Consider the following 27,771-nt stretch of genomic DNA (forward strand, 5'->3'; position numbering starts at 1 on the left):
CATCTTCCTCACTCTACTCCTCACTTTCCCATCTTCACTCACTCACCTCCCTCACTTTCCCATCTTTCACTCACTCTCCTCCTCACTTTCCCATCTTCCACTCACTCTCCACCCTCACTTTCCCATCTTCCACTCACTCTCATCCCTCACTTTCCCATCTTCTACTCATTCTCCTCCCTCACTTTCCCATCTTCCACTCACTCTCCTCCCACTGTCCCATTTTCCACTCACTCTCTTCCTCACTATCCCCATCTTCCACTCACTCACCTCCCTCACTTTCTCATCTTCCACTTACTCAGCCCCCTCACTTTCCCATCTTCCACTCACTCACCTCCCTGACTTTCCCCTTCCACTCACTCTCCTCCCTCACTTTCCCATCTTCCACTCACTCTCCTCCTCACTTTCCCATTTTCCACTCACTCTCCTCCCTCACTTTCCCATCTTCCACTCACTCTCCTCCCTCCCTTTCCCATCTTCCACTCACTCTCCTCCCTCACTTTCTCCATCTTCCACTCACTCTCCTCCCTCACTTTCCCATCTTCCACTCACTCTCCTCCCTCACTTTCTCCATCTTCCACTCACTCTTCTCCCTCACTTTCCGCATCCGTCACTCACTCTCTCTCACTTTCCTCATCTTCCCCTCACTTTCCATTCTTCCACTCACTCTCCTCTCTCACTTTCTCCATCTTCCATTCCCTCTCCTCTTCACTTTCCCATCTTCCACTCACTCACCTCCCTCACTTTCCCCATCTTCCACTCACTCTCCTCCCTCACTTTCCCTTCTTCCACTCACCCTCCTCCCTCACTTTCGACATCTTCCACTCACTCTCATCCTCACTTTCCGCATCTTTCACTTTTCCCCTTAAAACTCCCTTCTCTGACTCCCTCTCTCCATCTCCCACTGACACACCCAATCTCCCCTCTCACCATTCCTACGTTTCTCTCTGCCTTTCTTCCCTGTCTAACTCTCGCACTCTCCTAACTGTGCCCCCCACTCACTCTTGCACTAACATTCACCCTATCCCACACACTCAACCCTCCCTCTCTTTCTTCCTCTTTTGCACATTGGCCATTGGGTGTGGTCTTTCATTGATTCAATTGTGGTTCTTGGAATTACTGGAAATGCCCGCAAGAGAACAAATTTCAGGGTTGAATATCGCGACACGTTCTTTGAATGTTACCCCACTTGCTATCTCTCCAACTAACTCACCCTTCCCACTCAGTTTCACCCTTCCCCTCCTACAAACTCTCCTTCTTTCTTTCCCTGTCACTACCTTCCCTCTCTCTTTCACTAACTCACCATCCCTCCCTTACTCAGATTAATTCCCCCAATCTCCAAAAGTAACTCCCCCCTTCCTCCGTCTCACCAACTCCCCCTCCCACTCTCCCCTCTCTCTTTACTCACGTCTCTCTTTCTAACTCCCCTGCCTCTCTCACTAATTCCACCTCTCTCTCTCGCTAACTCCCTCCTCCCTCTCACTCTAACTGCCTCTGTCACTCTCAGTAACACCCCATCGCTCTCTGTCTCTCTCTCTCTCACTAACTCTATATCCCTCACTCTCAGTAACTTCCCATCCCTTAATCTCAAATTCCCCATCCCTATCTCCCTCACTAACTCCTCATCTTTCTCTCTCACCAGCTCCTCAGCCCTCACTCTCTCTCAATAACTCCTCATCCCTCTCTCTCACTAACTCCCCATCCCTCTCTCTCAGTAACACCCCATCCTCTCTCTCTGCAAGAGAGAGGGAGGGAGTTACTGACAGAGGGAGGGAGGATGAATAATTGAGAGGGGAGTTAGTGAGGGAGGGGGGAGGGTGAATTAGCTAGTGAGAGAGGGAGAGAGGGAGTTAGTGAGACAAAGAGGGTGAGTTAGTGAGAGAGAGACAGGGAGAAAGTGTGAGAAAGGGATGGAGGGGAGACTGAGAGAGAGAGGGGGAGTTAGTGAGAGGGAGGGCAGGGAGAGAGAAAGAGAGAGGATGCAGGGATTTGTGAGAGAGGAAGAGAGAGGGGTGAAGCCAGTGAGAGACAGCGGGAGGGAGGGGGGCATTAGAGAGTGAGTGAAAGGGAAGGAGAGTGAGAAAGAGATGGAGGGTGGGAGAATTAGTGAGGAGGAGTGAGAGAAAGAGAGGGGGAGTGAAAGACAAATAGAGAGAGGGGAGGGAGGTTAATAAGGGGGAGGAGTTAGTGAGAAAGAGGGAGGGAGGAGGTAGTGAGAGAGTGTGAGGGAGGGGAAATTGGTGAGAGAGTGAGGGATGGGGATTTTGTGAGAGAGAGAGAGTGGGAAGTTGGTGTGTGAGAGAGAAGGGTGAGTTAGTGAGAGAGGCAGAGGGGGGGGAGTTATTGAGAGAGAGGGGAAGGGGAGTTAGCAAGAGAGAGAGGGAGAAAGGGGGAATGAGAGAGGAAGAGAGAGGGTGTGGAATCTTGTGAGAGGGAGTGAGAGAAAAAGGATGGTGTGGTGCTTTGAGAGAGAAGAGGTGAGTGAGAGACAAATAGAAAGAGGGAGGGAGGTAGAGCTAGTGAGAGAAAGAGATGGGGAGTTATGGGGGGGGAGAGAAAGGAAACAGGTTTGTGCCTCTCTCTCTCTCTACCTCCCAATAACTCTCCCTCTCTCTGTCACCCTCCCCCCTCACACTAACCCCCTCCCTCTCTCCCCACCGGCTCCCCTCTCTCACTCTCTCCCCTTCCCTCTCTCTCTAACTCCCCTCCTTCTCCGTCACTAACCTCCCTCCTTCTCTCTCCACTAACTCCCCCCTCACTATCTCCTCCTTCCTCTCTGTTGCTAAATCCCCCTCTTCTCTCTCACTAAGTCTCCCTCCCTCTCTCTCTCCCCAACCTGTTTCTCATTCTCTCCTACCCTTTTATCTCTCCCCTCCTCTTTCTCACATACTCTTTCCCTCCCTGCCTTTCTCCTCTCTACCCATTTCTTTCACCCTCACTTACGTCTTTACCTGTTCTATCTCTCTCTCCACCTCGCTTCTCTGCCCTTCCCATTTTTCTCTTTGTCTCTCCCCCTCCGTCTCTCTCTGCCTTTCTCCTCTGCACGTCTCCGCCTGCCCTTCTCCCTCACCCTCATCTGCTTTCCTCTTCTATCTCCCCCTCACTCATTACCCCGTCATTCTCCCAAACATTACCCCTCTCCTACCTAGTCCTCCTTTCCTTCTTATTCTACTACTCTGACCCCCTCTCCATCACGATCCCACCCTCCCTCATTCTCCCCTCTCTCCCTCAGATTCCCAACCTCAATCTCCCCTTCTCCTTCTCACTCAGCCCTCTCCCTTTCACCGTCACCTTTCCCCTTCTCTCCCCCTCAATCTCCTCCTTAATTGTTCATCCATCGTTGACGTCGATGAGGACCTCGACACCAGATGTTGTTGAGACTAGCGCGTGGTTTGGATTTAAGTGAGGGAGAGTTGCGCAGTGTCAGCCTCACTCTCTCTTCCCAATTCCCATCTGGGTCCATGGCAAGACAGAGTCTAGACAGCTGGAGATGGGACTAGGCGCAGTGGATGACCAGGACATCTTACTCCTTACTCTCCCACTCACTCCCCCTCTCTCCCACATCCATTCTCCCTCTCTGCAGCTTATTCTCCCCTTCACTCCCGTTCATTCTCCCCCTCATACTCTCCCTCTCTCCCGTTCATTCTCCCCCTCATACTCTCCCTCTCTCCTGTTCATTCTCCCCCCTCACCCCCCCTCCCATTCCCTCACTCCCCCCTGCTCCATTCACTCTCCCCCTTCCCCCGGACTGAATCCGTTACCGGGGCACACACTCCCGTGGAGCCCTTGAGTATGCTGACATGAAGTTTTTGTTTCTTTGGCTGGACATAGTCAAGGGGGTTTACTCTCTGGCGTGCCCTGTCTGTCACAGGAGGCATTTTGTGAGACAGAGGGACTGAGAGACAGCAGAAAGCCTGTAAACGTTATCTCCTCTGTGCCTCTACTGGCGGATAACCACCGTCAACTAGATATCACAGCATCCTCCACCTGAACAACACATAACAAAACCCTGCCACAACGCTCTCGATGTTTCATAAAAAGCTGCCGAGCCTTGAAAGGAGATTCTTTCAGAGGTCGGGGCTGGACGGGTTTAAGGTTAGAGAGACAGGAAGGGGTGTAGGAGCTGGAGGGGGTTACAGAGATGGTGAGGGGGTGAGGGATATAGGGGAGAGAGGGGGGGTTACTGAGATGGGGAGGGTAGGGGAGAGAGGGGGTTACAGAGACAGGGAGGGGGTGAGGGGAATAGGGGAGAGTGGGGGTTACAGAGACAGGGAGGGGTGTAGGAGCTGGATGGGGTTTCAGAGATAGTGAGGGGGTGAGGGGTATGGGGAGAGAGAGAGTTACAGAGATGGGGAGGGTGTAAGGGAGAGTGGGGGTTACAGAGACGGGAAGGGTGTAGAGGAGAGTGGGGGTTACAGAGATGGGAAGGGTGTAGAGGAGAGTGGGGGTTACAGAGACGGGAAGGGTGTAGAGGAGAGTGGAGGTTACAGAGACGGGGAGGGGTGTAGAAACTGGAGGGGGTTACAAAGATGGTGAGGGGTGTAGAGGCTGGACTGGGTTACAGAGACAGGGAGCCCAGAGGAGGATAAAGAGACTTGAGGAGTTACAGAGGCAGAGAGGGGAATAGGGGCCACAGGAGGTCACAGAGACAGGGAAGGGTTTTAGGGGAGGCAGGGGATTCACAATGACGGAGAGGGGTTTACAGAGACAGGAGGGATGTAAGGGAGGGAAGGATGTAGGAGAGGGAGGGGTTAGAGAGACAGGGAGGGGAGTAGGGGCTGCAGAGTGTCACAGAAACGTGAAGGACTGTTAGGGAATGGAGGGGGCTTTAGAGATGGGGAGGGGTGTATTGATAAGGGGGGGGTTGTAGAGACGAGAGGGGGTTCAAGGCTCTGGACAAGGACTCTAAAATGTCAACGTTGTTACACTGAAAGCTGGAGTGAGTTGGCAAATGCAGGGTCAACGGGCTTTCGATGGGACATGGGGATCGGGAGGGGCTCGAGTTTACAGGATAAGCAGAGGGGAGGGGTGGGGGAATTGCGCCGAAAACTCCGTCTACCGTCGGAGCGAGAGGAAGTGACACGCCCAGCTGGTGGAGGCAATAAGCCACTCGCCTTCTCTGCTGAGAAAGCCCTCAGCTCTCCTTCAACTTCCCAACCAAAACCTCGAACACTCTCGATGGCATCTCTGGTCACCCCCCCACCCCCACCCCGCCCTCAACTCTCTCTCGCTTCTCCGCCCCCACCGAATGCTCCGAAATTTGCAGGCTGGCTTCCTGTTGTTTTCTGCCTCCAGTGGGATCTTACTGTGCACCCTCTGCCAGCCCTTTCCTCGGGGGAGGAGGGAGTGGAAGCCACTGGGAGAGGGGAAACGTAGTTAAAGGCTTTGAGTGAGGGCTCGGGGTGAAGGGAGTGAGCCAGCATAATGGGGAGGCACTGGGAGAGTAGAGTGTGAGGTGGTGGTGGGGGGGTAAGAGAAATTTATTGGCAGAGGAGGAGCAGTGGAGGGGTGGGCTAGATTTCACCACCACCGGACCCTAACCACCCATCACCCCTTCCAACTCCGAGCTCACAGATTCCTGGCAGAGAAGGGGAGAATCTGACCACCCCCCCCCCCCGAACAAGCCCCCACCCACCCAACCCGGCCCGGTACGCACGGTTATAGAAAAGGTGACGGAAATCGAGATGGGACCAACTCATTTCAGGCTGCCCAGAGGCGGGTGGCGGGGAGGGGGTGCACACCGAGATCAGAAACCGTGCAGATAACAATCTCTCAAAAGGAACCAACCTTGTAGAAGCGAGTCACCAGAGAGAGAGTAGATATGTATTTATAAAACAGGATCCTTGCGCAGGACGCAGCGATAGTCCACTATCTCCTATCTCTTGGTCCGTAGAACGATATCAGGCAGGCGGGAGCGGGTGATTAGAGCCACTGATATGTGGGTGATAGTTTTATGCTGGCTGGATCACAGTCAGAAAGGGGAGGTGGGGGGGGTTGGTTAGTGAGAGCAGGAGGGGTGGGGAGGGGGGGAGGAGGGAGATTCACAGAGAGAGAGAGAGAGAGAGAGAGAGAGCGCCCATGAAGGGCTGTCCCATTGACGCTCCGCCTCTTAGACAGCTAACAGTCTGAAGCCTCGCCCGTCCCGGAGAGCAGGGGTGGTGGGAAGGCGGCAGGCTCAAGCCTCCAGCTCGAGGAAGTGAGGGTGGGGGGTCTATCTCCCAGGTCTTGGCGGGTCCCAGTAGAGTCGAGGGGGGTTGGGGTGGTTTCCCCGGTCCTGATCTGACCGTGACACAGACACAAGTGCAGCTTTTGGTCACCGTGCTGTAGGAAAGATGTTACTAAATTGGAAAGAATGCAGGAAAAAAGATTACCGGCATGAAGCAAGGACTTACAGAACATCGGACAGTACAGCACAGTACAGGCCCTTCGGCCCACGATGTTGTGCCTACTCCAAGATCAATCTAAACCTTCCCTCCCACATAGCCCCCACTTTTTCTATCATCCGTCTGTCTATCTAAGAGTCTTGTAAACGTCCCTAACGTACCTGCCTCTACCACCACCCTTGGCAGGGCGTTCCATGGACCCACCACTTTCTGTGTAAAGAGACCTAGCTCTGACTTTTCCCCGAAACATTCCTCCTCTCAGTGGATTTCCTCTGGTCTTGGCTGCTGCCGCCCCAGATAAAAGACGCTGGCTGTCTACTCTATCTCTGTCTCTCATAATCTTATACACCTCTGTCAAGTCGCCTCTCATCCTCTGTCACTCCAAAGAGAAAAGCCCTTCCTCTGAAGACGTGCCCTCTAATCCGGGTAAATCTCCTCTGCAGCTTCTCGTTACTGAACCAACTAATTGAAGGTATCAAGAACCGAACAGTTGAAGGGAAGTAGCTGTTCTTGAACAAAACAAACATAGAGCAGTTCAGGCCCTTCAGCCCATGTTATTGCGCTGACCCTTTAACCCACTCTAAAATCAATCTAACCCTTCCCTCCTATTTAGCCCTCCATTTTTCTTTCACCCACGTGCCATACCTAATGTATCACCACCACCTCTGTGTGGAAAAGCCTACCTCTAACAAACCCCCGAAACTTTCCTCCTCTCAGCTTAAACAGATATCCTCTGGTATTGGCTGTTGCTGCCCTGGGAAAGAGATGCAGCCTGTCCACGCTGCCTATGCCTCTCATCATCTTGCATACCTCGGCCAAGTCGGCACTCATCTCCTTTGCTCTAAAGAGGAAAGGCCTGGCTAGCTGATCCTATCCCCACTTCACTAAAACAAGCTATCTGGTCAAAGTCATATTGCAGCAACATGGGAGAGACCCATATTTACAGCGTGGCTACATGAGCACTCAGAGGCCAGGGCTCCTCACCTCCCAACTCCCCTAAGCCAATAACCTGTCTACAAGGCATGAGAGCATGGACTAACTCCACCCAGGCAAGCAGGCAGTCTTTCATCACATTCCTAAGTCGTAGATGGGAGAGACATGACGCAGTGGATGTGGAGTGCATGGTCTAACTCCACCAAGGCAACTGGGAAAGTGTTCCATCACACTCCTGACTTTTAGATGGGGCAGAGGTAAAGTGTCCTGTCACACTCCTGACTTTTAGATGGGGCAGAGGTAATGTGTCCCATCACACTCCTGATTTATAGATGGGGCAGAGGTAATGTGGCGGATGTGGAGTGCGTGGACTAACTTCACCCAGGGAAGTGGAGAGTGTCCCATCACATTCCTGACTTGTAGAGGAGGGGGAGGGGGAAGATAATAATGCGGATGTGAAGTGCCTGGACTAACTTCGCCCAGGCAAGTGGGCAGAGTTCCATCACACTCCTGACTCGAGCATTATTGATGGGTTATTTGCCTCCTCAGGTTCGCTGGCCTCTGAGCTGCTTGTGTAACCAAGCTGGTGGATAAGGTCTCTCCTATATGATGGCAATATGACACTAACCAGATGGAGCTGAGGCATTTTCATCCTGTAGTTTCCCCTATCTCCCCACATCACTAAAACAAGTGATGTGGGGAGATAGGGGAAACTACAGGACGAAAATGCCTCAGCTCCACCTGGAACAGAATATAGAGTCATTTCGCATGGGAACAGGCCCCTTGGCCCAACTCGTCCATGCTGCCCAGCCAGTAACTCCCATCTGTTCGCACCTGGCCCGCAGCACTCGTATCCTCTCATCTCCTCTCATCTCCGTGTACTTATCTAGATGGCCTTTTGTGTGCACATCTCAACCACTATTTCTGGCGGCTCATTCCAAATATGCGCCACCCTTGCCTGTGAAGAAGCTTCTCCTGATGTCCCTTTTAAATCTCACTGATACCCTCTTTCATCCTGGGAAAAAGACTATCTGCTTTTCCTCTTAATTTAACCCCCGCCCCCCCCCCCATGAGCTTATATACCTCTATCAGGTCGCTCCTAAGGGCCGCACGGTGGCATAGTGGCTAGCACAACACTTTACAATGCAGGTGACCTGGGTTCAATTCCCACAACTGCCAGTGAGGACCTTGTAGGTTCTCTCCATGACTGTGTGGTTGTTCCCCGGTGCTCCAGGTCCAAAGCCATATCGGTTGGTAGGTTAATTAGTCGTTGTGAATTGTCCTGTGATTAGGCTAGGGTTAAATCAGGGGATTGTTGGGTGGCGTGGTTCAGAGGGCCAGAAGGGTCTCTTAATCATTTTTTTTAAATGTCCTATGTTCCAGGGAATAAACCATAAAACTCATATGGGAGCAGAATTAGGCTATTCAGCCCATCGAGTCTGCTTGACCACTCCATCATGGCTAATTTATTTTCACTCTCATCTTCATTCTCCTGCCTTCTCCCCGTAACATTTGACACCCTGACTAATCAAGAAAGTGTTAACCTCCGTTTGAAATATACCCAATGCCTTGGCCACTGCAGCCATCTGTGACAATGAATTCCACGGATTCACCACCCTCTGGCTAACGAAATTCCTCCTTATCTCCGTTCTAAGGTTCAAAGTTCAAAGTAAATTTATTATGAAAATACATATATGTCACCACATACAATCCTGAGATTCACTTTCTTGTGGATATTCTCAATAACTCCATAATAGAATAACTATAATAGAATCAGTGAAAGACTGCGTCAACTTGTACATTCAACCAGTGTGCAAAAGACAACAAACGGTGTGAATACAAAAAAGAAAGAAAGAATAATAATAAATAAGCAATAAATATTAAGAACATGAGATAACTACTACTACTACGTCAACTCAGGCCTAGGGGGCCGGTGTCGGACACGATGACGGACTCTCCACTTCTCCCTCTCCTTCATCAGTGTGTTCAGTTCATCTACATTAGCCACGCCGCTGTCTTCTAGGAGCATGTTGACCATAGTCTTGGGAGGGCGCCCAGGGTTCATCCTCCCGTGCTTGGGCTCCCATATGATGACTAGGCTGGCAGGTAGCTCGGGGTGGCGTAGACAGTGCCCCGCTAGTTGCAGTCTTCTCGCCTCGATTTTAGTGATGAGCATCGGTAGGTCGTTATAGAGCTCGACGTTAGTCACATGCTATTGCCAACTCACATTAAGACCCATCCGGAGCATTCATGTATAGCAACCATCTAAGGACTTTCGCATAGTCTTGGTGAGTGTCCACATCTCGCATCCGTACGTGAGAATGGACTCTATGACTGCTATGAAAATCCTCTTTTTAAGCCCTCTGGTCAGGTTCGACTTCCAGATTTACTTCATGTTGTTCATAGAACATGAGATGAAGAGTCCTTGAAAGTGAGCCCATAGGTTGTGGGAACATTTCAATGATGGTACAGGTGAAGTTGTCACCTTTGGTTCAGGAGCCTGATGGTTGAGGGGTAATAACTGTTCCTAAACCTGGTGTTATGAGTCCTGAGGCTCCTGGACCTCCTTCCTGATGGCAGCAGCGAGAAGAGAGCATAGCCTATGTGGTGGGGGTCCCTGATGATGGATACTGCTTCCCTGCACCAATGCTTTGATGATGGGGAAGGCTTTATCTGTGATGGACTGAGCCATGAACTTCTGATGTTCTAGTCTATGCAGCCTCTCATTGCAACTCAGGCCTCCAAGTCCAGGTAACATCCTGATAAACATTTTCTGTGCTCTTTCTAATTTAGTAACATCTCCCCACAAACAGGGTGACCAAAACTGGACTCAATGCTCCAAGTATTAAAGGGATTCTCGAACTAACAGCTTTGTCAGTGCCTTGTTGCCTTGCAGATGAGGTGGTGAACTTGGCAGCTTTGATGATAAGGCCTTGAGGCTTCTGTTTCTGTTGACCAAAGGGGTGTCCACCAAGTCTGACCACAAATATCACTGCTACTGGGTTTATCTCTGGGACTCCACATCATAGAACACTATAGCACAGTACAGGCCTATTGGCCCACAACGTTGTGCCAACTTCTTAACCTTTCCCTCACAACTATGAGTCACTTAAATATCCCTAATATATCTGCCTCTAGAATTATCCCTGGCAGCACCTATGTTACAAAAACCTATCTCTGACATCCCCCCTGTTCTTCGCTCCAATCACCTTAAAATGATTGCCCTCTTGTCTTAGCCATTTCTACCCTGGAAAAAAGTCTCTGGCTGTCCCAACCATCTATGGTTCTTATCGTCTCTATCAAGTCACCTCTCATCCTCCTTCACTCCAGAGTGAAAAGCTTACTCAACCTTTCCTCATAAGATGTGCTCTCTAATCCAGGCAGCATCTCCTCTGCACCCACACCCTTCCTATGGTGACTGGAAATGAACACAATACTCCAAGTGTGGTCTAACCAAGGTTTTATAGAGCTGCAACATTACCTTATGGCTCTTGAACTGAGTCCACCAACCAATGAGGGCCCCAAAACACCTTCTTAACCCCCCCCCACCCCCCAATCAACTTTCAGCAAGATGGTGACGTGGTCGGATGCAACAGCTTTTACGGCGTCAACCAAAGGTGTTATTGTCCTTTTTAAACATATTTTTTTACGATCACATGACCCTGCTGGACATTAAGAACTTACAGTACTGCAGATCTACCCCATCAGCGAGTCGCTTGTTGGCAGAGAAACTGAAGGAGCTGGACTTCGTACGAACCGTGGTGCTGACTGAGACAGAGAGGCACCAGAGGAGTCGGTGTGCGAAGGTGGTGTACAGTCTAACAGCGACTGCTCATCTTAGTGGCTTTCCTTGTGATCGCAGGACCCTCTTGGACATTGGTGCTGTGGAATGCGGCAAATCCAGTTCACCGATTTATTGGCAAATGGTGGGGGAGCCGCAAGGCCTCAGACACAGTGAGGACTAGGCCTTAAGCCAAGGGAGGCGTCAGAGTCAGGTGCTTCAATGGAGTGTCGGAGGTGGTGAGGTGCAGCAACACCCCCTCCCTCCCTCCCCCTATCCAAGGGTTCGCTCGGCAGAAGACAAGCTGCCTTCTGTTTGACTGAAGACTGCTGCAACATCCAAGGACTCAGGGACTTGGACTATTTTGTGTGACTGTAGTTTACTGGTATATTTTATGTGCTTTGTGCTGTGTATGACTGTTGGTACTGTGTTTTGCACCTTGGTCCCAGAGTAACGCTGTTTCATTTAGCTGTATTCATGTATGGTTGAATGGGAAGTAAACTTGAACTTGATTAGCAACTTCGAGGGTTCTATAGACATGACCCCAAAAACCCTCTGTTCTTCCACACTGCTAAGAATCCCACCACTAATCTTGTAATCTGCCATCAAGTTCAACCTTCCAAAGTGGATCACTTCACACTTTTCTAGGTTGATTTCCATCTGCCGCTTCTCAGCGCCGCTCTACATGATATTAGTGTCTCGTTGTAACCTACGATAACCTTCTGAACTACTCACAACACCACCAACTTTTGTGTCATCTGCAAACTTACAATCTCACCCTTCCACTAACCCATCTATCTGCCTGTCTAAGAATCTCGTAAATGTCCCTAATGTATCTGCCTCTACCACCACCCCTGGCAGCACGTTCACACTTTGAGTGTAAAAGAATTGACCTTTGACATCCCTCTATACTCCTCCAATTACCTCAACACTTTGCCCCCTTGTATGAGAGAAGGCTCAACACCTTCCATTTAAAGTGCCTCCATCACATCTTGGGCATTTCCTGGAGAAACAGAGTACCCATTGCTGAGGCTATCTCTGGTGCTGGTCTCCATAGCACGTACACCCTGCTCAGGCAGCGTAGGTGCCACTGGCTGGGCCAATTCTGCCGCATCCCAAACGACGTCCTCTACGGCGAGCTGGCTTCAACCAAGAGAATCACTGGCGGCCCGCAACTGCGCTACAAGGATGAGTCATGAATCAAGTTCAAAGTTCAAAGTAAATTTTATTATCAAAGTACATATATGTCATGTATAGAACCCTGAGATTCATTTTCCTGCAGGCATAGTCAGCAAGTCTGTAGGATAGTAACTATAATGGGATCAACCAGAGTGCAGAAGACAACAAACTGTGCAAATGCAAATATAAGTAAGTAGCAATAAATAATGAGAACATGAGATAAAGAGTGCTAAAAGTGAGATCATTGGTTGTGGGAACATCACAATGTCGGGGCAAGTGAGTGTAGTATCCCCTTTTGTTCAAGAGCCTGATGGTTGAGGGGTTGTAACTGTCCTTGAACCTGGTGCTGTGAGTCCTGAGGCTCTTGTACCTTCTACCTGAGGGCAGCAGCGAGACGAGAGCACGGCCTGGGTGGTGGGGACCTCTGATGACGGATTCTGCTTTCCTACAACAGTGTTTCATGTAGTTGTGCTCAGTGGTTGGGAGGTCTTTACCCATGATGGACTGGGCCGAACAACATTGAGTCCTGGGAGGAACTTGCAGCCGTCCACAGCAGATGGAAAAGCACCCTGAAACAACACCTTAAGTCAGGTGAGGATAAATTCCTGACAGCGGCAGAAGACCAACGGGCTCATTGAAAGGAACACTGCATCTGCAGCAGAGCTGAGACCAGATATAGGTGCCACCTTTGCAGCAGAGTCCCGGTCTCGTCAGCCACACACGGCACTGCACCAATAACGTGGATAACTAGGGACGCAGCTTGGCACGATAGACCTTGGCCAACTGAGGGCCACCCCCATGCCTTCTCGTACAAGTCATTTCTGGCCTAGGAAAAAGTCTCTGGCTGTCCAAGACGTAGCTCACTCAACCCGTCCTCTTAGGACATGCATGGACCACCGTGTGGGGGTGCAGCCGTGACATAAATGCTTTGCAGCACCAGCAATGAACAACTGGGGCTCGATTCTCGTCGCTGTGTGCCAGTTTGTACATCCTCCCTGTGACCGGATGCTCCCACATTCCAAAGGCATACAGTAAGTTTTGGGAATGCTCTGCTGGTGCCGGAAGCAAGCTGCACATTTCACTGTATGTTTCGGCACACATTTGACAAATAAAGCTCATCTTTAAAATCTCTAACACAAGAGGTCCTGCAGATGCTGGAAATTCAGGGTAACACACACAAAATGCTGGAGGAGCTCAGCAGGTCAGGCGGCATCAATGGAAAGGAATAAACAGTTGGCATTTCGGGCTGAGACCCTTCATCAGGACTGGAAAGGAAGGGCCAAGATGCTTGAATAATAAGGTGGGGGGAGGAGACTGAGGACAAGCTAGAAGGTGATAGGAGAAGCCAGCTGGGTGGGCGGGGGGATGGAGTAAGAAGCTGGGAGGTGATAGGTGGAAAAGGCAAAGGGCTGGAGAAGAAGGAATCTAATTGGAGAGGAGCGTTAACCGTGGGAGGAAGTGAAGGAGGAGAGACACCAGCGAGGTGATGGGCAGGTGAGGAGAAATGGTAAGAGGCCAGAGTAGGGAAATAAAGAGTGGGGAAGCAGGAGGGAAGAAAAGATCACCAGAAATTGGAGAAATCAAAGTTCATGCCTTCAGGTTGGAGATTACTTGGACGGAATATGAGGTGTTGCTCCTCCGACCTGAGAATGCCCTCATCGTGGCAGAAGAGGAGGCCATAGATGAACTTGTCAGAACAGGAATGGGGGAATTGAAATGGTTATCCACCAGGAAATTCCGCTTTTTTGCAGATGGAGCTTGAGATGGTTAAAATCAGTAATCAAGGCAGCATCCTGGTAAATCTCCTCTGCACCCTCTCTAAAGCTCCCACGTCCTTCCTAGAATGAGGTGACCAGAACTGAACACAAGGCTCAAAGTGCAGTCTGATCAGCTTTTTATAGAGCTGCAATATTACCTTGCAGCTCTCGAGGCGTAGCCACTGCACTCCACCGACAACTCCTGTGACTTTTAATGTCTGCACGTTACCTCCCCTTCCTCTTCACCATCTCCACCAGAAGGTGGACAACCCAAGTCCCTGGCCGTTCCAGCGCCTCTCCTCTACAGCTTCCCTGAGGCTCAGTCAAGCTTTCTAATCTGCAGTGAACAAATCTCCACACCGTACGTCATATATCTGCATCCTTTAAAACTAAAGCAATCACCATTGTAAAGTTCATGTCCATCCACCACACAAGGTGTGATTTCCTGGTGGCCACCTACTCTAGTTCAACTTCCCATTCTGCCATGTTGGTCCATGGCTTCCTCTACTAACACAATGAGGGTGGAGGAGCAACACCTCACATCTGCCTGGGTAGCCACCAGCCTGACAGCTTGAACACCGATTTCTTTAACTTCTGGTAACATCCTCCCTCCCTTCTTCCCTCTTTTTCGATTACCCATTCTGGCTCCCTTCCTATCCCTTCTCTTCTCCATCATCTCCTTCTGGAGCCCCTCCTCCTTCCCTTTCTCCAATGGTCCACTCTCCTCTCCTATCAGATTCCCGCTTCTTCAGCCTTTACCTCTTCGACCTACCACTTCCCAACTTCTTATTTCACTCTCCCTCCCTCACCCACCCACCTTCCCCCTCACCTGGTCTCACCTATGACCCACCAGCTTGCACTCCTTCCCCTCCCCTCCCACCTTCTAATTCTGGCTTCTGCCATCTTCCTTTCCAGTCTGATGGACAGTCTCGGCCCAAAACTCTTCTATAAACTTGTTTTTTTTTTTATTTTCCTTCATAGATGCTACCTAGTTGAGTTCCTCTAGTATTTTTCGTGTTTCTCTGAATTTCCAGCATTTGTTGTGTTTTAGACCGTAAGACATAGGAGCAGAATCAGGGCCATTCAGCCCATCGAGTCTGCTCTGACATTCTATCATGGCTGATTTACTATCCCTCTCAACTTCATTCTCCTGTCTTCTCCCCATTACCTTCCACACCCTGACTAATCAAGAACCTATCAACCTCCACTTTAGATATACCCAAAGATGGCCTCCACAGCAGTCTGCGACAATGAATTCCACAGATTCGTCACCAACCAGCCAAAGAAATTTCTCCTCATCTCTGTCTTAAAGGACTTTGTTCTACTCATAGGATGCGTCCTCTGGTCCTGTACTTCCCCACCATAGGAAATACCCTGTCTATGTCCACTCTATCTAGGTCTTTCAATATTCAATAGGTTTCAATGAGATCCCCCTTCATTCTTCTGAACTCCAGCAAGTACAGGCCCAGTTTTGGAAGTCAGGCTTACCAGGAGTCACTCAAGGCAGTTGGCCGTTCTGGCTACTGCTCGGACCTCGCTAGCTGTGCACTCCATCTGTGCAGGCTGAAGGACTTCAGGGGCAGGATTAGAAAACGGCAGTGTGCCCAGTCATCGGCAGGGGGCAGGGAGAGATGGAGAGAGTGATTCCTCTGGCTCCAAACCCAGAATCGACAGGCTGCAAAGCAAACAGAAAGGTGTAGCCGTTACAGATGTCAATGGCATTACGGGTCCATTCAGAGTTCCCTGCAGCACAGTCCATCACAGGTAAAGCCTGCCCCACCACTGAGCACCTCTATAAGGAAAGCAGCATCCATCATCAAGGACCCCTGCCATCCAATCCATGCCATCTTCTCACTGTCATCAGGTTCCTGAACTTCCCTCATCTCAATACTGAACTGATTCCACAACCTACAGACTCACTTTCAAGAACTCTTTACAACTCTTGTCCTCAGTGTTATATTTTTATTTACTGAGTCTGTATTACTTTGCACATTGGTTGTTTGTCAGTCTTCATGTCTAGTATTCTTTATTTTCCCTGTAAGTGCCTGTAAGAAAATGAATCTCAAAGTAGTATATGGCGACATATAACATTCTTGGATAATAGATTTGAGCTTTGAACTTTGACACCACTACTAATAGCATGGCGCTCCCTTGTCACCATCTTTCTCTCAGTACTGTCCCTCCAGCACTCCCTCCTCGGCGCTCCGAGCTTAGATCGGAATAGCTTCCATTTGTCTGTCTGTCAGCCCACATTCAGCACTGAGCCCTTCTGTCTATGACAGCTCACTTAATTACATGCCACAGTCCTCTATGTATACAAGGGAGGCATCATGCTGCTGTACAGAGGGAAATTGGGAGTACTTGTGCATGAATTGCAAAAAGTTGGTTTGCAGGTGCAACAGGTTATCAAGAAGGCAAATAAAATGTGGCCCTTCGGTGCTCGTTCGTTCATTATCTGCTTTGATGTACAACAAAGGCAATCATGGTCTATCCGTGACCATGATTGTTCTTGGCAGATTTTTCTATAGAAGTAGTTTTTACTGGGCAGTGTCTTTACAAGACGGGTGCCCCCAGCCATTATCAACATTCTTCAGAGATTGTCTGCCTGGCGTCAGTGGTCACATAACCAGGACTTGTGATCTGCACCAGCTGCTCATACAACCATCGCCACCTGCTCCCATGGCTTCACGTGACCCTGATCAGGCGGTTACACCTTGCCCAAGGGTGACCTGCAGGCTAGTGGAGGGGAATGTCTTACACCTTCTTTGGTAAAGGTGGATTTCCACCCCGCCACCCAGCTACAGGGATTGAATTGAAGACCAGGGAAATTATGCTGCAACCTGGCACTTTCGCAATCTCCTGGGAGATTTGGCGAACTGGACTCTCAAGGGTACTGGTATGGCTGGGATGGCTGTCACTGGGGGTGGACGCTGCGTCATGGCCTGACAGCTGAAGATGAGCCTGTGCTCAGCTCCATTACTTTGTGCCGATTAAAGCGTTGAGCAAGGTTCAAAATCTTCGAGGACGAGGGCGGAAAACGGACAGACGATCAGCGCCGGGTCTCCCTCTCTCCTCACTACGACCATCGGGCGGAAGTTTCAGGAGCTCCCCGCTACCATTGGGCTCCTGGACCGGCTTCACTCGCCTCGGCGTTGAACAGGCTCCACGGAAGACTCTGAAGTTCAAGTTCCTTGTGTTCTTGTTTTCTGTTTTTTTTCACTACTTGCACAATTGCAAATTGGATATGTGGCGATCTTGTGTGTTTTTCAGAGAATTCTATTGTGTTTCTTTGCTTTGTGAGTGGCTGCAAGAAGAAGAATTGCAAAGTTGAACATGCTATACACACTTTGATAATAAATTTGAACTTTGTTATGCAAGGTACCGGTGCAATCACTGGAGTCGAGCACGGCGGGCTGTCTATTGCGGGGTCCCTCAGGTGGCTGGGGAGGCCGATCTGGGATTGACATATTCTAGTAAAGTGTGGGTAAGAGTGAGTGGTGGCTGTGGTTAGTTGTTGGGTCTTTTGGTTCTTCAGTCTCTGCTTTCACGGCTGCTGCTAGTTCTCTGCGGCTCTGCGGTGGTGACTCTCGTGGAGCTCAGCTCCCTCTTGAACGGATTTCCTTGAGGAGCTTCTGTTGAGTGCAATGTCTTCCCCATTTTCCCCCGGATTTCTTCAGGCTGATATTGATGTCATTTCTGAAGCGCCTCCTTTGCCCACCAGGGGCCCGCTGAGTGTCCATTAACTAGGAGTACAGGATCTATTTGCGGAGATGTGAGTTAAGCATCCAGGTGATATCAGGATACAGGCGAGGTCACACCTGTACCTCACCTGTACCAGTGACATTCTGGCTGATATACTGGCCTTGGAGGTGGTGTAGAGGAGGTTTCACTGGGTCGATTCCAGAGATAAGGGGGTTCACATCTGAGCAGAGATTGAGTTGCCTGCGTCTATAATCACTGGGATTCAGAAGAAGGAGAGAGAAACATACAAAATTATGAAAGGGATAAAGACAGAGGCAGAGAAGTTGTTTCTACTGCTAGGTGAGACTAGAACTAGGGGACATAGCTTCAAGATTCGTGCGAGTAATTTGTGACAGAAATGAAGAGAAACTGTTTTTCCCAAAGAGTAGTGAATCTGTGGAATTCTCTGGCCAAGGAGGCAGTAGAGGCTATCTTGATGAATATATTTAAGACACAGTTAGATAGATTTTTGCACGGCAGGGGAATGGGCAGGTAGGTGGAGCTGAATCCATGGCCAGATAGCCATGATCTTATTGAATGGTGGAGCAGGCTCAATGGGGCCAGACGGTCAACTCCTAGTTCTTCTGTTCTTAAAGGAGGGGAGGTGAGGAGGGAGCACCACACTGTGGGAGGGCCAGTGGTGAGGGAGCACCGTGCTGTGGGAGGGGTGACAAGGAGGGAGTGCCATGCTGTGGGAGGAGTGGTGAGGAGGGAGCACTTCACTTTGGAGTGGCAGTGAGGAGGGAGGACTGTGCTGTTGAAGAGGTGGTGAGGAGGGGAGCACCTTGCTTTGGAGCGACAGTGAGGAGGGAAGACCGTGCTGTTGGAGTGACAGTGAGGAGGGAAGACCGTGCTGTTGGAGGGGCAGTGAGGAGGGAGGACTGTGCTGTGGGAAGGGTGGTGAGGAGGGAGGACTGTGCTGTTGAAGAGGTGGTGAGGAGGGGAGCACCTTGCTTTGGAGCGACAGTGAGGAGGGAAGACCTTGCTTTGGAGCGACAGTGAGGAGGGAAGACCATGCTGTTGGAGTGGCAGTGAGGAGGGAGGACCTTGCTTTGGAGCGACAGTGAGGAGGGAAGACCGTGCTGTTGGAGGGGCAGTGAGCCTCAGAACAGCAGGCAGCACAACACTCGTTTCCATCCCTTCTTGCATTCCCTCAGGGCACTTCACGACAGAACCCCTGTCCCCCCGCTCCGTAGTACACGAGAGCCCCATCAGTTGCTCTCTCCCCCCACCACACACTTCCACCCCAACAAGGCCAAGGTCAAGAGCCACAGGGACCAAAGGCTTCCTGTAGAAAAAAGAGACGTTGACGCTGAATCTAACACAAGCAAGAGGCTTGACCGCAAGGGAGACGGTGCGATGGTTAAGTGGGGAAGGAACTCAGAAGGCGATAGTATCATTTATAAATTGGATAAATTTTCTATCGACGTTTCCCACACCACCCTCCCCCCTGCCACCCCCGGATGAGAAAAGGTATTAGTCAACTACTGTAGGCCTCGATGACGCGTTAAACAGCCTTTGTAATCTAGCGAGCAGTTGTACCGAATGGTGGCTGCCTCTCAGCTCAATGATGAACCCACCCATCTCTAATAACTGTTTCTTACTGATAAGAGTTTTATCTGATGTACCACAGTCATTGGGTCACAGGCTCAGAAATCTGAACAGACGTTTTCCCATGGCGGGGGAGGCTGACTGACATTAACCTCTCTCTCTTGAAACTATCTCTGAGGCGCCGCTCACACCTCCTCGCTCCACAGCAGACCCTCCTCCCCCCGCCCCACGACCTCCCTAATCCCAAGGGTGGTGGGCGGGAACAAGAGCTTGTAGGAAGGTGGGAGCGATAGTGGGGCTGATTCTGCAGGACAGCGTTGAGAGGGGGGTTAGCAGTCACAGCGGGGGTGGGGGGTGAAGGGGGAGCGCCAGGTTGAGGAAGCACCACACACTGTGGCCAGGAGTACTGTCAGGGGGTGGTGAAGGAGCACACCCTCCTGTCGAGGGACGGTGCTGAGGGGGTGCTACAGTGTTCAGAGGGAGTGCCACACTGAGGGAGGAGGAGTGAGGGAGCACTCCATTGGGATAGGCGGTGAGGAGGGAGCACCCCATTGTGGGATAGGCAGTGAGGAGGGTACACCACACTTTGGGATAGGTGGTGAGGAGGGAGCACCCCATTGTGGGATAGGCAGTGAGGAGGGTACACTCCACTTTAGGATAGGCAGTGAGGAGGGAGCTCCATGCTCCAGGAGGGGCCATGAGAGCAACACACTGTAGGAGGGGCAGTGAAGAGGAAGCGCCACGCTGGGAGAGAGCTGGCACGGAGGGAGCAGTACGCTGCGGGAGGGCCAGTGAAGAGGGAGTGCTGCTCTGTGGATTGGGCGGTGAGGAGGGAATCCCACTCCATGGGGGGGGGGACGATACTGAGGGAGTGTTACACTGTCAGATAGATGGTGGGGGAATGCCACAGTGTGAGGGGGGGCTGTGAGGGAACACCACACTGTGGGATGTTTGACGAAGGAGCACAGCTTTTAGGGAAGGGCATGAGGAGAGAGGTGGCCCTGAGGGAGTGCTGTGCCTCAGGAGGGGAGTCGAGGAGGGAGCAGCATTCTGTGCGAAAGACAGCAGCCCAGTTGGGGAAAAAAAGGGCCCCGGGTGAATCGATCCCTCAATCCCCTCACAACCAACCCTCAAAAATTCAATGTGTCACTACCTCGAGGTTCATCTTCTTGCGGGCACAGTAGAGTAAAGAAATATAGACAGTTAGTATTGAGAACATGAGCCGGACAGTTGAACTGTTCCTGAACCTGGTGGTGTGGGACCTGACGCTTCTGTACCTCCCTCCCAATGGCAGCAGCGATAAAAGAGCACGGTCCAGATGGTGGGGGTTCTTGATGATGGATGCCGCCTTCTTGAAGCAGAGCTCCTTCTAGATGTGCTCAGTGCTGGGGAGGGGGCTTCTACCTGTGATGGACTGGGCTGCAACCATTACTTTTCCATATCAGGTCATACACTGGGTGAATGATCCTCTTAACTCTGGGCCACCACCACCTTCATGCCGCTAGGACCCCGACTGTCTGCGGTATTCGGACCAGGAGCTCAGCCTGAAAGCGCTTGTTGGAAGCACCAGGTGTGGAATGTCACTCGTGGTGGAGGGGAATACGTCTTTCTTTCTTTCTTATTGGGATCAGGAGGAACTCAGAAATGCTGAGTCTGTGGAGCACAGAAATCCTTGGGACCTACAGCTTAGTGAGGCGGCCCTGCGACAGCGGGACAGGAGTCCACCCTATATCCCAGGCAAGGCTGCCCTAACATCCGCCATCCCCAACAGGCATTGGCTTCTCAAAACATCTCAATCATCACCACCCCCTTCCTCCACGGTCCTCAAGGCTCAGGCAAGTCCACAGATCCAACAACCTCATCTGGGGCTTACTCTAAGATGAGATCCTTGGGTTGGGCCCTCTCTTACGAAGAGATATCTCCCAAAGCCTGGGCCCAACATGTTGATGCAATCATGAGAACGGCTCTAGTTTGTTAGGAATTTGGGGAGATTTGGTACGTCACCAAAGTCTAGCAAATTTCTGCAGACGCATTCTGTCTGGTTGCTTCAGTCTCCGGTATGGAAGGGCCACTGCGCAGGATCGCAGGACGTTGCAAATGGCTTTAGACTTAGCCCGCTCCACCATGGGCAAAGCCTTACCCGGCTTTGAAGATGCCTCCAAAAGGTGGTGCATCAAGAAGAACCACTAGAAAACTGGACGGCGATGTAGGAGGGAAGGGTTAGATTGAGTAGGTTTAAAGGTCAGGGGCCAAAGGGTCTGTACTGCGCTGTAGTATTCTACGTTCTAAGGCAGCACCATCAGTAAGGATCCTCACCACCCAGAATGTGCCTATTCTCGTTACTTCCATCAGGGAGGAAATAAAGGTTTAAAGATTAGCTTCATTTGTCACACATACATTGAAACATGCAGTGAAATGCGTCAACAACAGGAATTCTGCAGATGCTGGAAATTCAAGCAACATACATCAAAGTTGCTGGTGAACGCAGCAGGCCAAGCAGCATCTATAGGAAGAGGCGCATTTGACGTTTCAGGCCGAGACCAGCAACTTTGATGTATGTTGGTTGAGTGAAATGCGTCATTTGCCTTAACAATCAACACAGTGTGAGATTTTTTTTTAATGTTTTTTTATTTATTGAGATACAGTGCAGAATAGGCTGTATTGGCCCTTCGAGCTGCACCACCCAGCAACCTCCGATTTAACGCCAGCCTAATCATGGGACAATTTACAATGACCAACTGACCTATGTCTTCGAACTGTGGGGGGTGGGGGGGTGGAAACCGGAGCACCTGGAGCAAACCCTCACTGTCACGGGAAAACATACAACCTCCTTACAGCAAGCAGCAGCCTACAGAATTGTCACTGTGTTTTCAGCGCCAACAAAGAATGCCCACAATTTATATATTTATCGAGATACAGCACAGAACAGGCCCCCTCCGACCTGCACCGCCCAGAACCCCCCAACTTTAAAGCTAGCTCAGTCGCAGGACAGTTTACAATGACCGGCTGGTAGGTTAATTAACCCGTAGTGACCTGTACGCATTTGGACTGCGAGAGGCAACCAGAGCGCTTGGAGGAAACCCATGTGGTTGAGGGGAGATCGTACGGATTCCTTACAGCAGCAGCGTTACGCCAGCTGCTACCATACCATGTCGCCCCGTAGAGAGGCCTGTGGGAGGCACAGGAGTCCGAAAACGCAAACTGAATGCTTTAGGGAAAGTTTCTTCTCCTCCGCCATCAGATTTCCGAACGGTCCGGGAACACTGTCTTGCTGTTCTGCTTTCGCACAATTTATTTATTTATTATGACTGAATAATTTTTGTGTCTCACACTGTAGTGCCACTACAAAACAATGAATTTAACAATGTACATCAGTGATAATAAACCCGCTTCTGAAAATACAGTGACTCGTGTCTAATGGCGTTAAAGATCATTTGGCAGTCCTCTGCCCAAGTACCTATCTCATCATGATCCTACTTGTAATTTTTCATAACCTTTCTACACCATCCTTCTCAGTATTGGAAGAGGAAAGATAAATGGGACCTCTGCGGAGTAGAGCAAAGGGCATCAAGGACTCTGAAGAGGGGTGCTGTCACAGTGAGACACGTCATGAGTGACGGTTACCGGTTTCGCAGAATTAGTGCTTTGGCCCTGTCCCTGGGGATTGGCTCTGCCTTTCACACTCTGGGTGTGAATCAGCTGCCCCAGCACACTTCAGCTGAAGAACAATTCCTGTGAAAGTCCCTTATCTCTTGGGGCCAGTTGCTTCAGTTCTGGAGGCCACGTGCAGCTGTGGCTAAGGCAGCTGGAAGAACGACAGATGGACTAAACAAATACATATACTCAGTAGCCACTTTATTAGGTGCCTCTTAATAGTGGCCACTCAGAGTACATTCATGGTCTTCTGCTGCTGTAGCCCATCCACTTCAAGGTTCGATGTGCTGTACGTTCAAAGATGCTCTTCTGCACACCACTGTAGTAACATGTGGTTATTTGAGTTACTGTCACCTTCCTGTCCGCTTGAACCGGTCTGGCCATTCTCCTCTGACCTCTCTCATTAACAAGGCGTTTCCACCCACAGAACTGCTGCTCGCTGGATTTTTTTTTGTTTCTCACACCATTCTCTGTAAACTCTAGAAAATACCAGATCATCAGTCTCTGAGATACTCAAACCACCCCATCTGACACCAATAATCTCTCCACGGTCAAAGTCGCTTAGGTCACATTTCTTCCCCACTCTGATGTTTGGTCTGAACAACAACCTTGTCTGCATGTTTTTATGTATTGAATTGCTGCCACATGTTTGACTGATTAGAGAATTGCATTAACGAGCCAGTGTACGGGTGTACCTAATAAAGTGGACACTAAGTGTGGAGTAATTTGTCAAGCCATCATCAATACTGCTGCCGCAAAACAACAAATGTCATGACTCATGCTACAACCCCACAGTTACCCAACTTATAGTTATTATCCAACAACCATCAGGCTCCTGAAGCAGTGTAGATAACTTCACTCACCTCAACTCCAAACTGATTCCACAACCTACAGACTCAAGTTCAACTCTACACTTTACAACTCTTCTTCTCAGTATGTTTACTTTCTTAAAAAATTATTATTTGCACAATTTGTCTTCATTTACACATTGGCTCTCAGACTTTACTTATGTATAGGTTTTCATAAATTCTATTGTATTTCTTTAATACCTGCAGGAAAGTGACAATAAATTTACTTTGACTAGTTGTCAGTGACAACTTTGATCAAACTATGTCAGTGCACTTTGGTAGAACGACTAAAGAAAAGACTAATTTCTTACCGAATTTTCTCATTGAGCGAATTCAAAAATTGCAATGAAAAGGGACCTGGAAGTGCTTGTGCAGGATTCCCCAAAGCAGGGGTTCCCAACCTGGGGTCAACAGACCTCTTGGTTAATGGTAGGACCATGGCATAAAAAAGGTTGGGAACCCCTGCTCTAAGGGATTACTTGCAGGTTGAGTTGGTAGTAAGGAAGGCAAGTACAATGTTAGCATTCATTTCCAGAGGTCTAGAATATAAAAACAAGGGTGTATTGCTGATGATTTATGAGCCATTGGTCAGACCATATTCAGAGTAATTGTGAGCAATTTTGGGCTCCTTGTCTGAGAAAGGAACACTGGCATTGGAGTGGGTCCAGAGGAGGTTCACAAGAATGTTCTCAGAAATGAAAATGTTAATTCATGAGGAGTGTTTGACGGCTCTGGGCATGAACTTGCTGGGGTTTAGAAGAATGAGGAATTACATTGAAATCTGTTGAATACTGAATGGTCTCAATAGAGTGAATGTGGAGAGGATGTGGCCAATAGCGAGGGAGTCTAGGAGCAGAGGGCACAACCTCAAAATTCAAGGATGTCCCTTTCGAACAGAGATAAGGGGGAATTTCTTCAGCCCGAGGGTGATGAATCTGTGGAATTTATTGCCTCAGACGTTGTGGAGGCCAAATTGTTGGGTATATTTAAAAGCAAAGTTGATAGGTTCCTGATTAGTGAGAGTATCAAAGGTGAGAAGGCAGGAGAATGGGGTTGAGAAGGTTTATAAATCAACCATGACCCAATGGTGAAGCAGACTGGATTGGCCCTTTAGCCCAAATCTGCTCCTTTGTCTTATGGTTTTATGATTATGGAACAGCTTGAGGATGTCAACCTTCACCATCCTCTCAGACAATGACCTCCAAAACGAGTCCATGAGAGGGTGATTCCTGACTCAGAGAGAAGGGGTAGTTCGACCCCCTCCCCAAAGTGCCGAAGACTGGGATTAGTGCCTGACTGCCCGTGTGGACACATGGTGAATGGCTTTTCTCTCTGCTGGGTGACTACATTAACATAACTGAAAGACAGCCTCAGTCAGGTGTCCATTACGCCGCTGGTGTTTAGGTCAACTATGAAGGTCCTCCATCTCAGTCTGTCCTCAGCCATCTTCTCTGTTGTGCCCCTGTTGAGGCTCAGGGTGCTCATTTCTGCCTCTACAGTACAGCATCAAGTTGTCTTTTTTGTCCCCCACATTTCCTCCGCCCTTCAGGAGTCCAATGAATTGCTGTCTTGATGACAGAGTTGGCTTCTCTTCTCATCATGTGCCCAATTCACCTCCAATGTTTCCTCATAATGACTGTGGCCATGTCCTTCTGATGACACACTGAAGGAGTACAGTATGGCTGGAGATCTTTCAAAAAATACATTGGATTTTCTGAAGGCTCATGGTGTGGAATGACAGCAGCTTGGCAATGTTGCTCTCTGATATGCACCAGCATTCTGACCCATACACGAGTGTTTCTAGCTGTGCTGAGTCTGAACTGGATGTTGTCCTTGGTCCCAGCATCCTACCGAATGATGCTGCCCAGGTAGGTGATTCTGTCGGTGCTGGGTATGTCGATGCCATACACCTTGACGGGAGGAGGAGACTCTGCATTATGGGTCATGGTCTCAGTCTTTCTCTGGCTGACCCCGAGTCCAACCTGACCACCAAAGGACAGAAGCTGAGTTTTCTCTTGCACGTGCTGTGATAGTAATGCGAGGTCATTCGCAAAGTCAAGGTCTTCTGAAGTAGAGAAAAGAGTCCACCTATTGGCCCTCTGCTTATCTTTCATTGTTTGCCTCATAACTCAGTTAATCACCAGGTTAAACAACATCACCGACATTACACAACCTTGCCTGACTCCTGTCTTAACTTCAAAGGTCAGACTGCGGTTGGAAGCTCCAAGAGGACCTCAACCCGGTCATGGGGTTTGGAGGCTTGTGTGCCTCAATGCCCTGGAGAGGTATGTTGGTTGGAGTCAGAGTCTTGTAGGGTCACCCATACCAAACAATTCAAAGGGTAGAGGCCAGACTAAGAGTGGTCCACTGGTCCTCCAGGTTCGGGGATTCAGTTCGGGGCTAACAACCCTAACAAAACTGTTATGGAAAAAGCAATGAAGGCTAGCCTCAGTGGCAACTTTATGAGGTACACCTGGTCACCCGGTCAGTTATGCAAACATCTGATCAGCCAATCATGTGGAAGGAACTCAATGCATAAAAGCATGCAGACGTGGTCAAGAGGTTCAGTCATTGTTCAGACCAAACATCAGAATGGGGAACCCAGAAAGTGCTGATCTCCTGCAATTCTGATGCACAACAGTCTCTAGAGTTTACAGAACCTAATAAAGGAGGAGAATGGACAGACTGCTTCAAGCTGTCCTCACGAGCTATGCCTCCTGCTTGTGGAAAAATAACAACTCCCAAGGCTGGTATCATACAAGAGTTACTCCAAGATTAATTCCGCTTCTTCACCATTCAGTTTGTTAGTGATTCAGGTGCCTTATCTGCTCTGGAAATTGCTTGTTGTCTGCCCCATTAACCATTTACACCCCAGATCCATTTGCAACAATTCAACTTTAGGCTCTTTCTAGCGCCATTCTCGACAGAAAACAACGTTGGAACCTTTTTCCTGAGAGATAAGGGAGACTATTTTGAGACAAACTTGTTAAAAAAAGTCTTACCCTGGTTCTGTATTCTAATTCTCAGTAGAGTTAAATTTAAACACAATATAATACTAGTTGAATTCCCCTTTTATGAACTGAGTTGCTGCCAAATAATTGGCTGATTATATTTTGCATTGATGTACAGGTATACTTAATAAAGCAGCCACTGAGTGTAGGAGGACCAGGTTTAAGATGAGAGGGGAGAAGTTTATTAGGAACCTGAGGGGCAACCTTTCCCCATGCAGAGGGTCAAAGTCAAGGTAAAATTTATTATTATGTTTACCACAGTTCTGTGCAAAAGTCTTAGGCACATAAATCTATCTAGGGAGCCTCAGACTTTTGCACAGTACTGTAGTAATTTTATGTATTACAATGCACTCCTGCTTCAAAAAAAAACAAACTTTATGACATGTGAGTGATGATTAACATGATTCTGATCTAGGTCTCTACTGTGCACTGAGAGTGGGAAGGAGACAGGTAGAGGGGAATCATGGTTGGGGAAAAGGGGAAGGGAGAGGGGAGGGAGCGGGAAGCACCAGAGAGACATTCTGTAATGATCAATAAACCAATTGTTTGAAATTAAATGACCCAGACTGGTGTCTCAGGGCAGAGAGTGTCTGCACACCCACCACCCCCCACCCCGGCACTCCTGTCCCACACCCCACCCTCATCTTCCCCAACATCATTTGCTCCCAACAGATCTACAAAAGCACTTTTGGCCCCACATTCACAAATACCACATTCTGTACAAAAGTCTTAGGCACCCTAACTCTGTGTGTGTGTGTGTGTGTGTGTGTGTGTCTAAGACTTTTGCACAGTACTGTATGTTACCTTAACCCATTTTAATCCATGACCTCTAGTTCCAGTCTCACATACCCTCAGTAGAAAAAGCTTGCTTAAATTCACCCTATCTATACCAGTCATAATTTTGTATACCTCTATCAAATCTCCCCTTATTCTCCT

General features: G+C 49.5%; 2 protein-coding genes across 6 annotated transcripts in view; both read right to left on the bottom strand.

Moving 5' to 3' along the window:
• Window positions 1-6,010, bottom strand: part of LOC134338849 (GATA-binding factor 2-like) — a 179,739-nt gene extending 173,729 nt beyond the window's left edge. For both annotated transcript variants that reach the window (XM_063034993.1, XM_063034992.1), the window contains exon 1: window positions 5,785-6,010. The gene's annotated coding sequence lies outside the window, so the exon portion shown is untranslated. The remainder of the gene's footprint in view (window positions 1-5,784) is intronic.
• A 6,093-nt stretch (window positions 6,011-12,103) lies between these two features.
• cdk20 (cyclin dependent kinase 20) overlaps window positions 12,104-27,771 on the bottom strand; it is a 61,703-nt gene continuing 46,035 nt past the window's right edge. The window contains exons 8-9 of one of the 4 annotated variants that reach the window (XR_010016340.1): window positions 15,519-15,705; window positions 12,104-12,842 (exon numbers count right to left, since the gene is read on the bottom strand). Coding sequence is in view for 3 of the 4 variants with exons in the window: in XM_063035359.1 (XP_062891429.1) it covers window positions 15,616-15,705 (90 nt within the window). In the remaining variant the exon portion in view is untranslated. Of the gene's footprint in view, window positions 12,843-14,887; window positions 15,706-15,735; window positions 17,988-23,194; window positions 23,456-27,771 lie in introns of those variants that run through there. The other 3 variants (XM_063035359.1, XM_063035363.1, XM_063035361.1) reach the window with 3 other exon arrangements.

Source organism: Mobula hypostoma, chromosome 28 (assembly GCF_963921235.1).
Source record: "Mobula hypostoma chromosome 28, sMobHyp1.1, whole genome shotgun sequence".
Lineage (NCBI taxonomy): Eukaryota > Metazoa > Chordata > Chondrichthyes > Myliobatiformes > Myliobatidae > Mobula > Mobula hypostoma.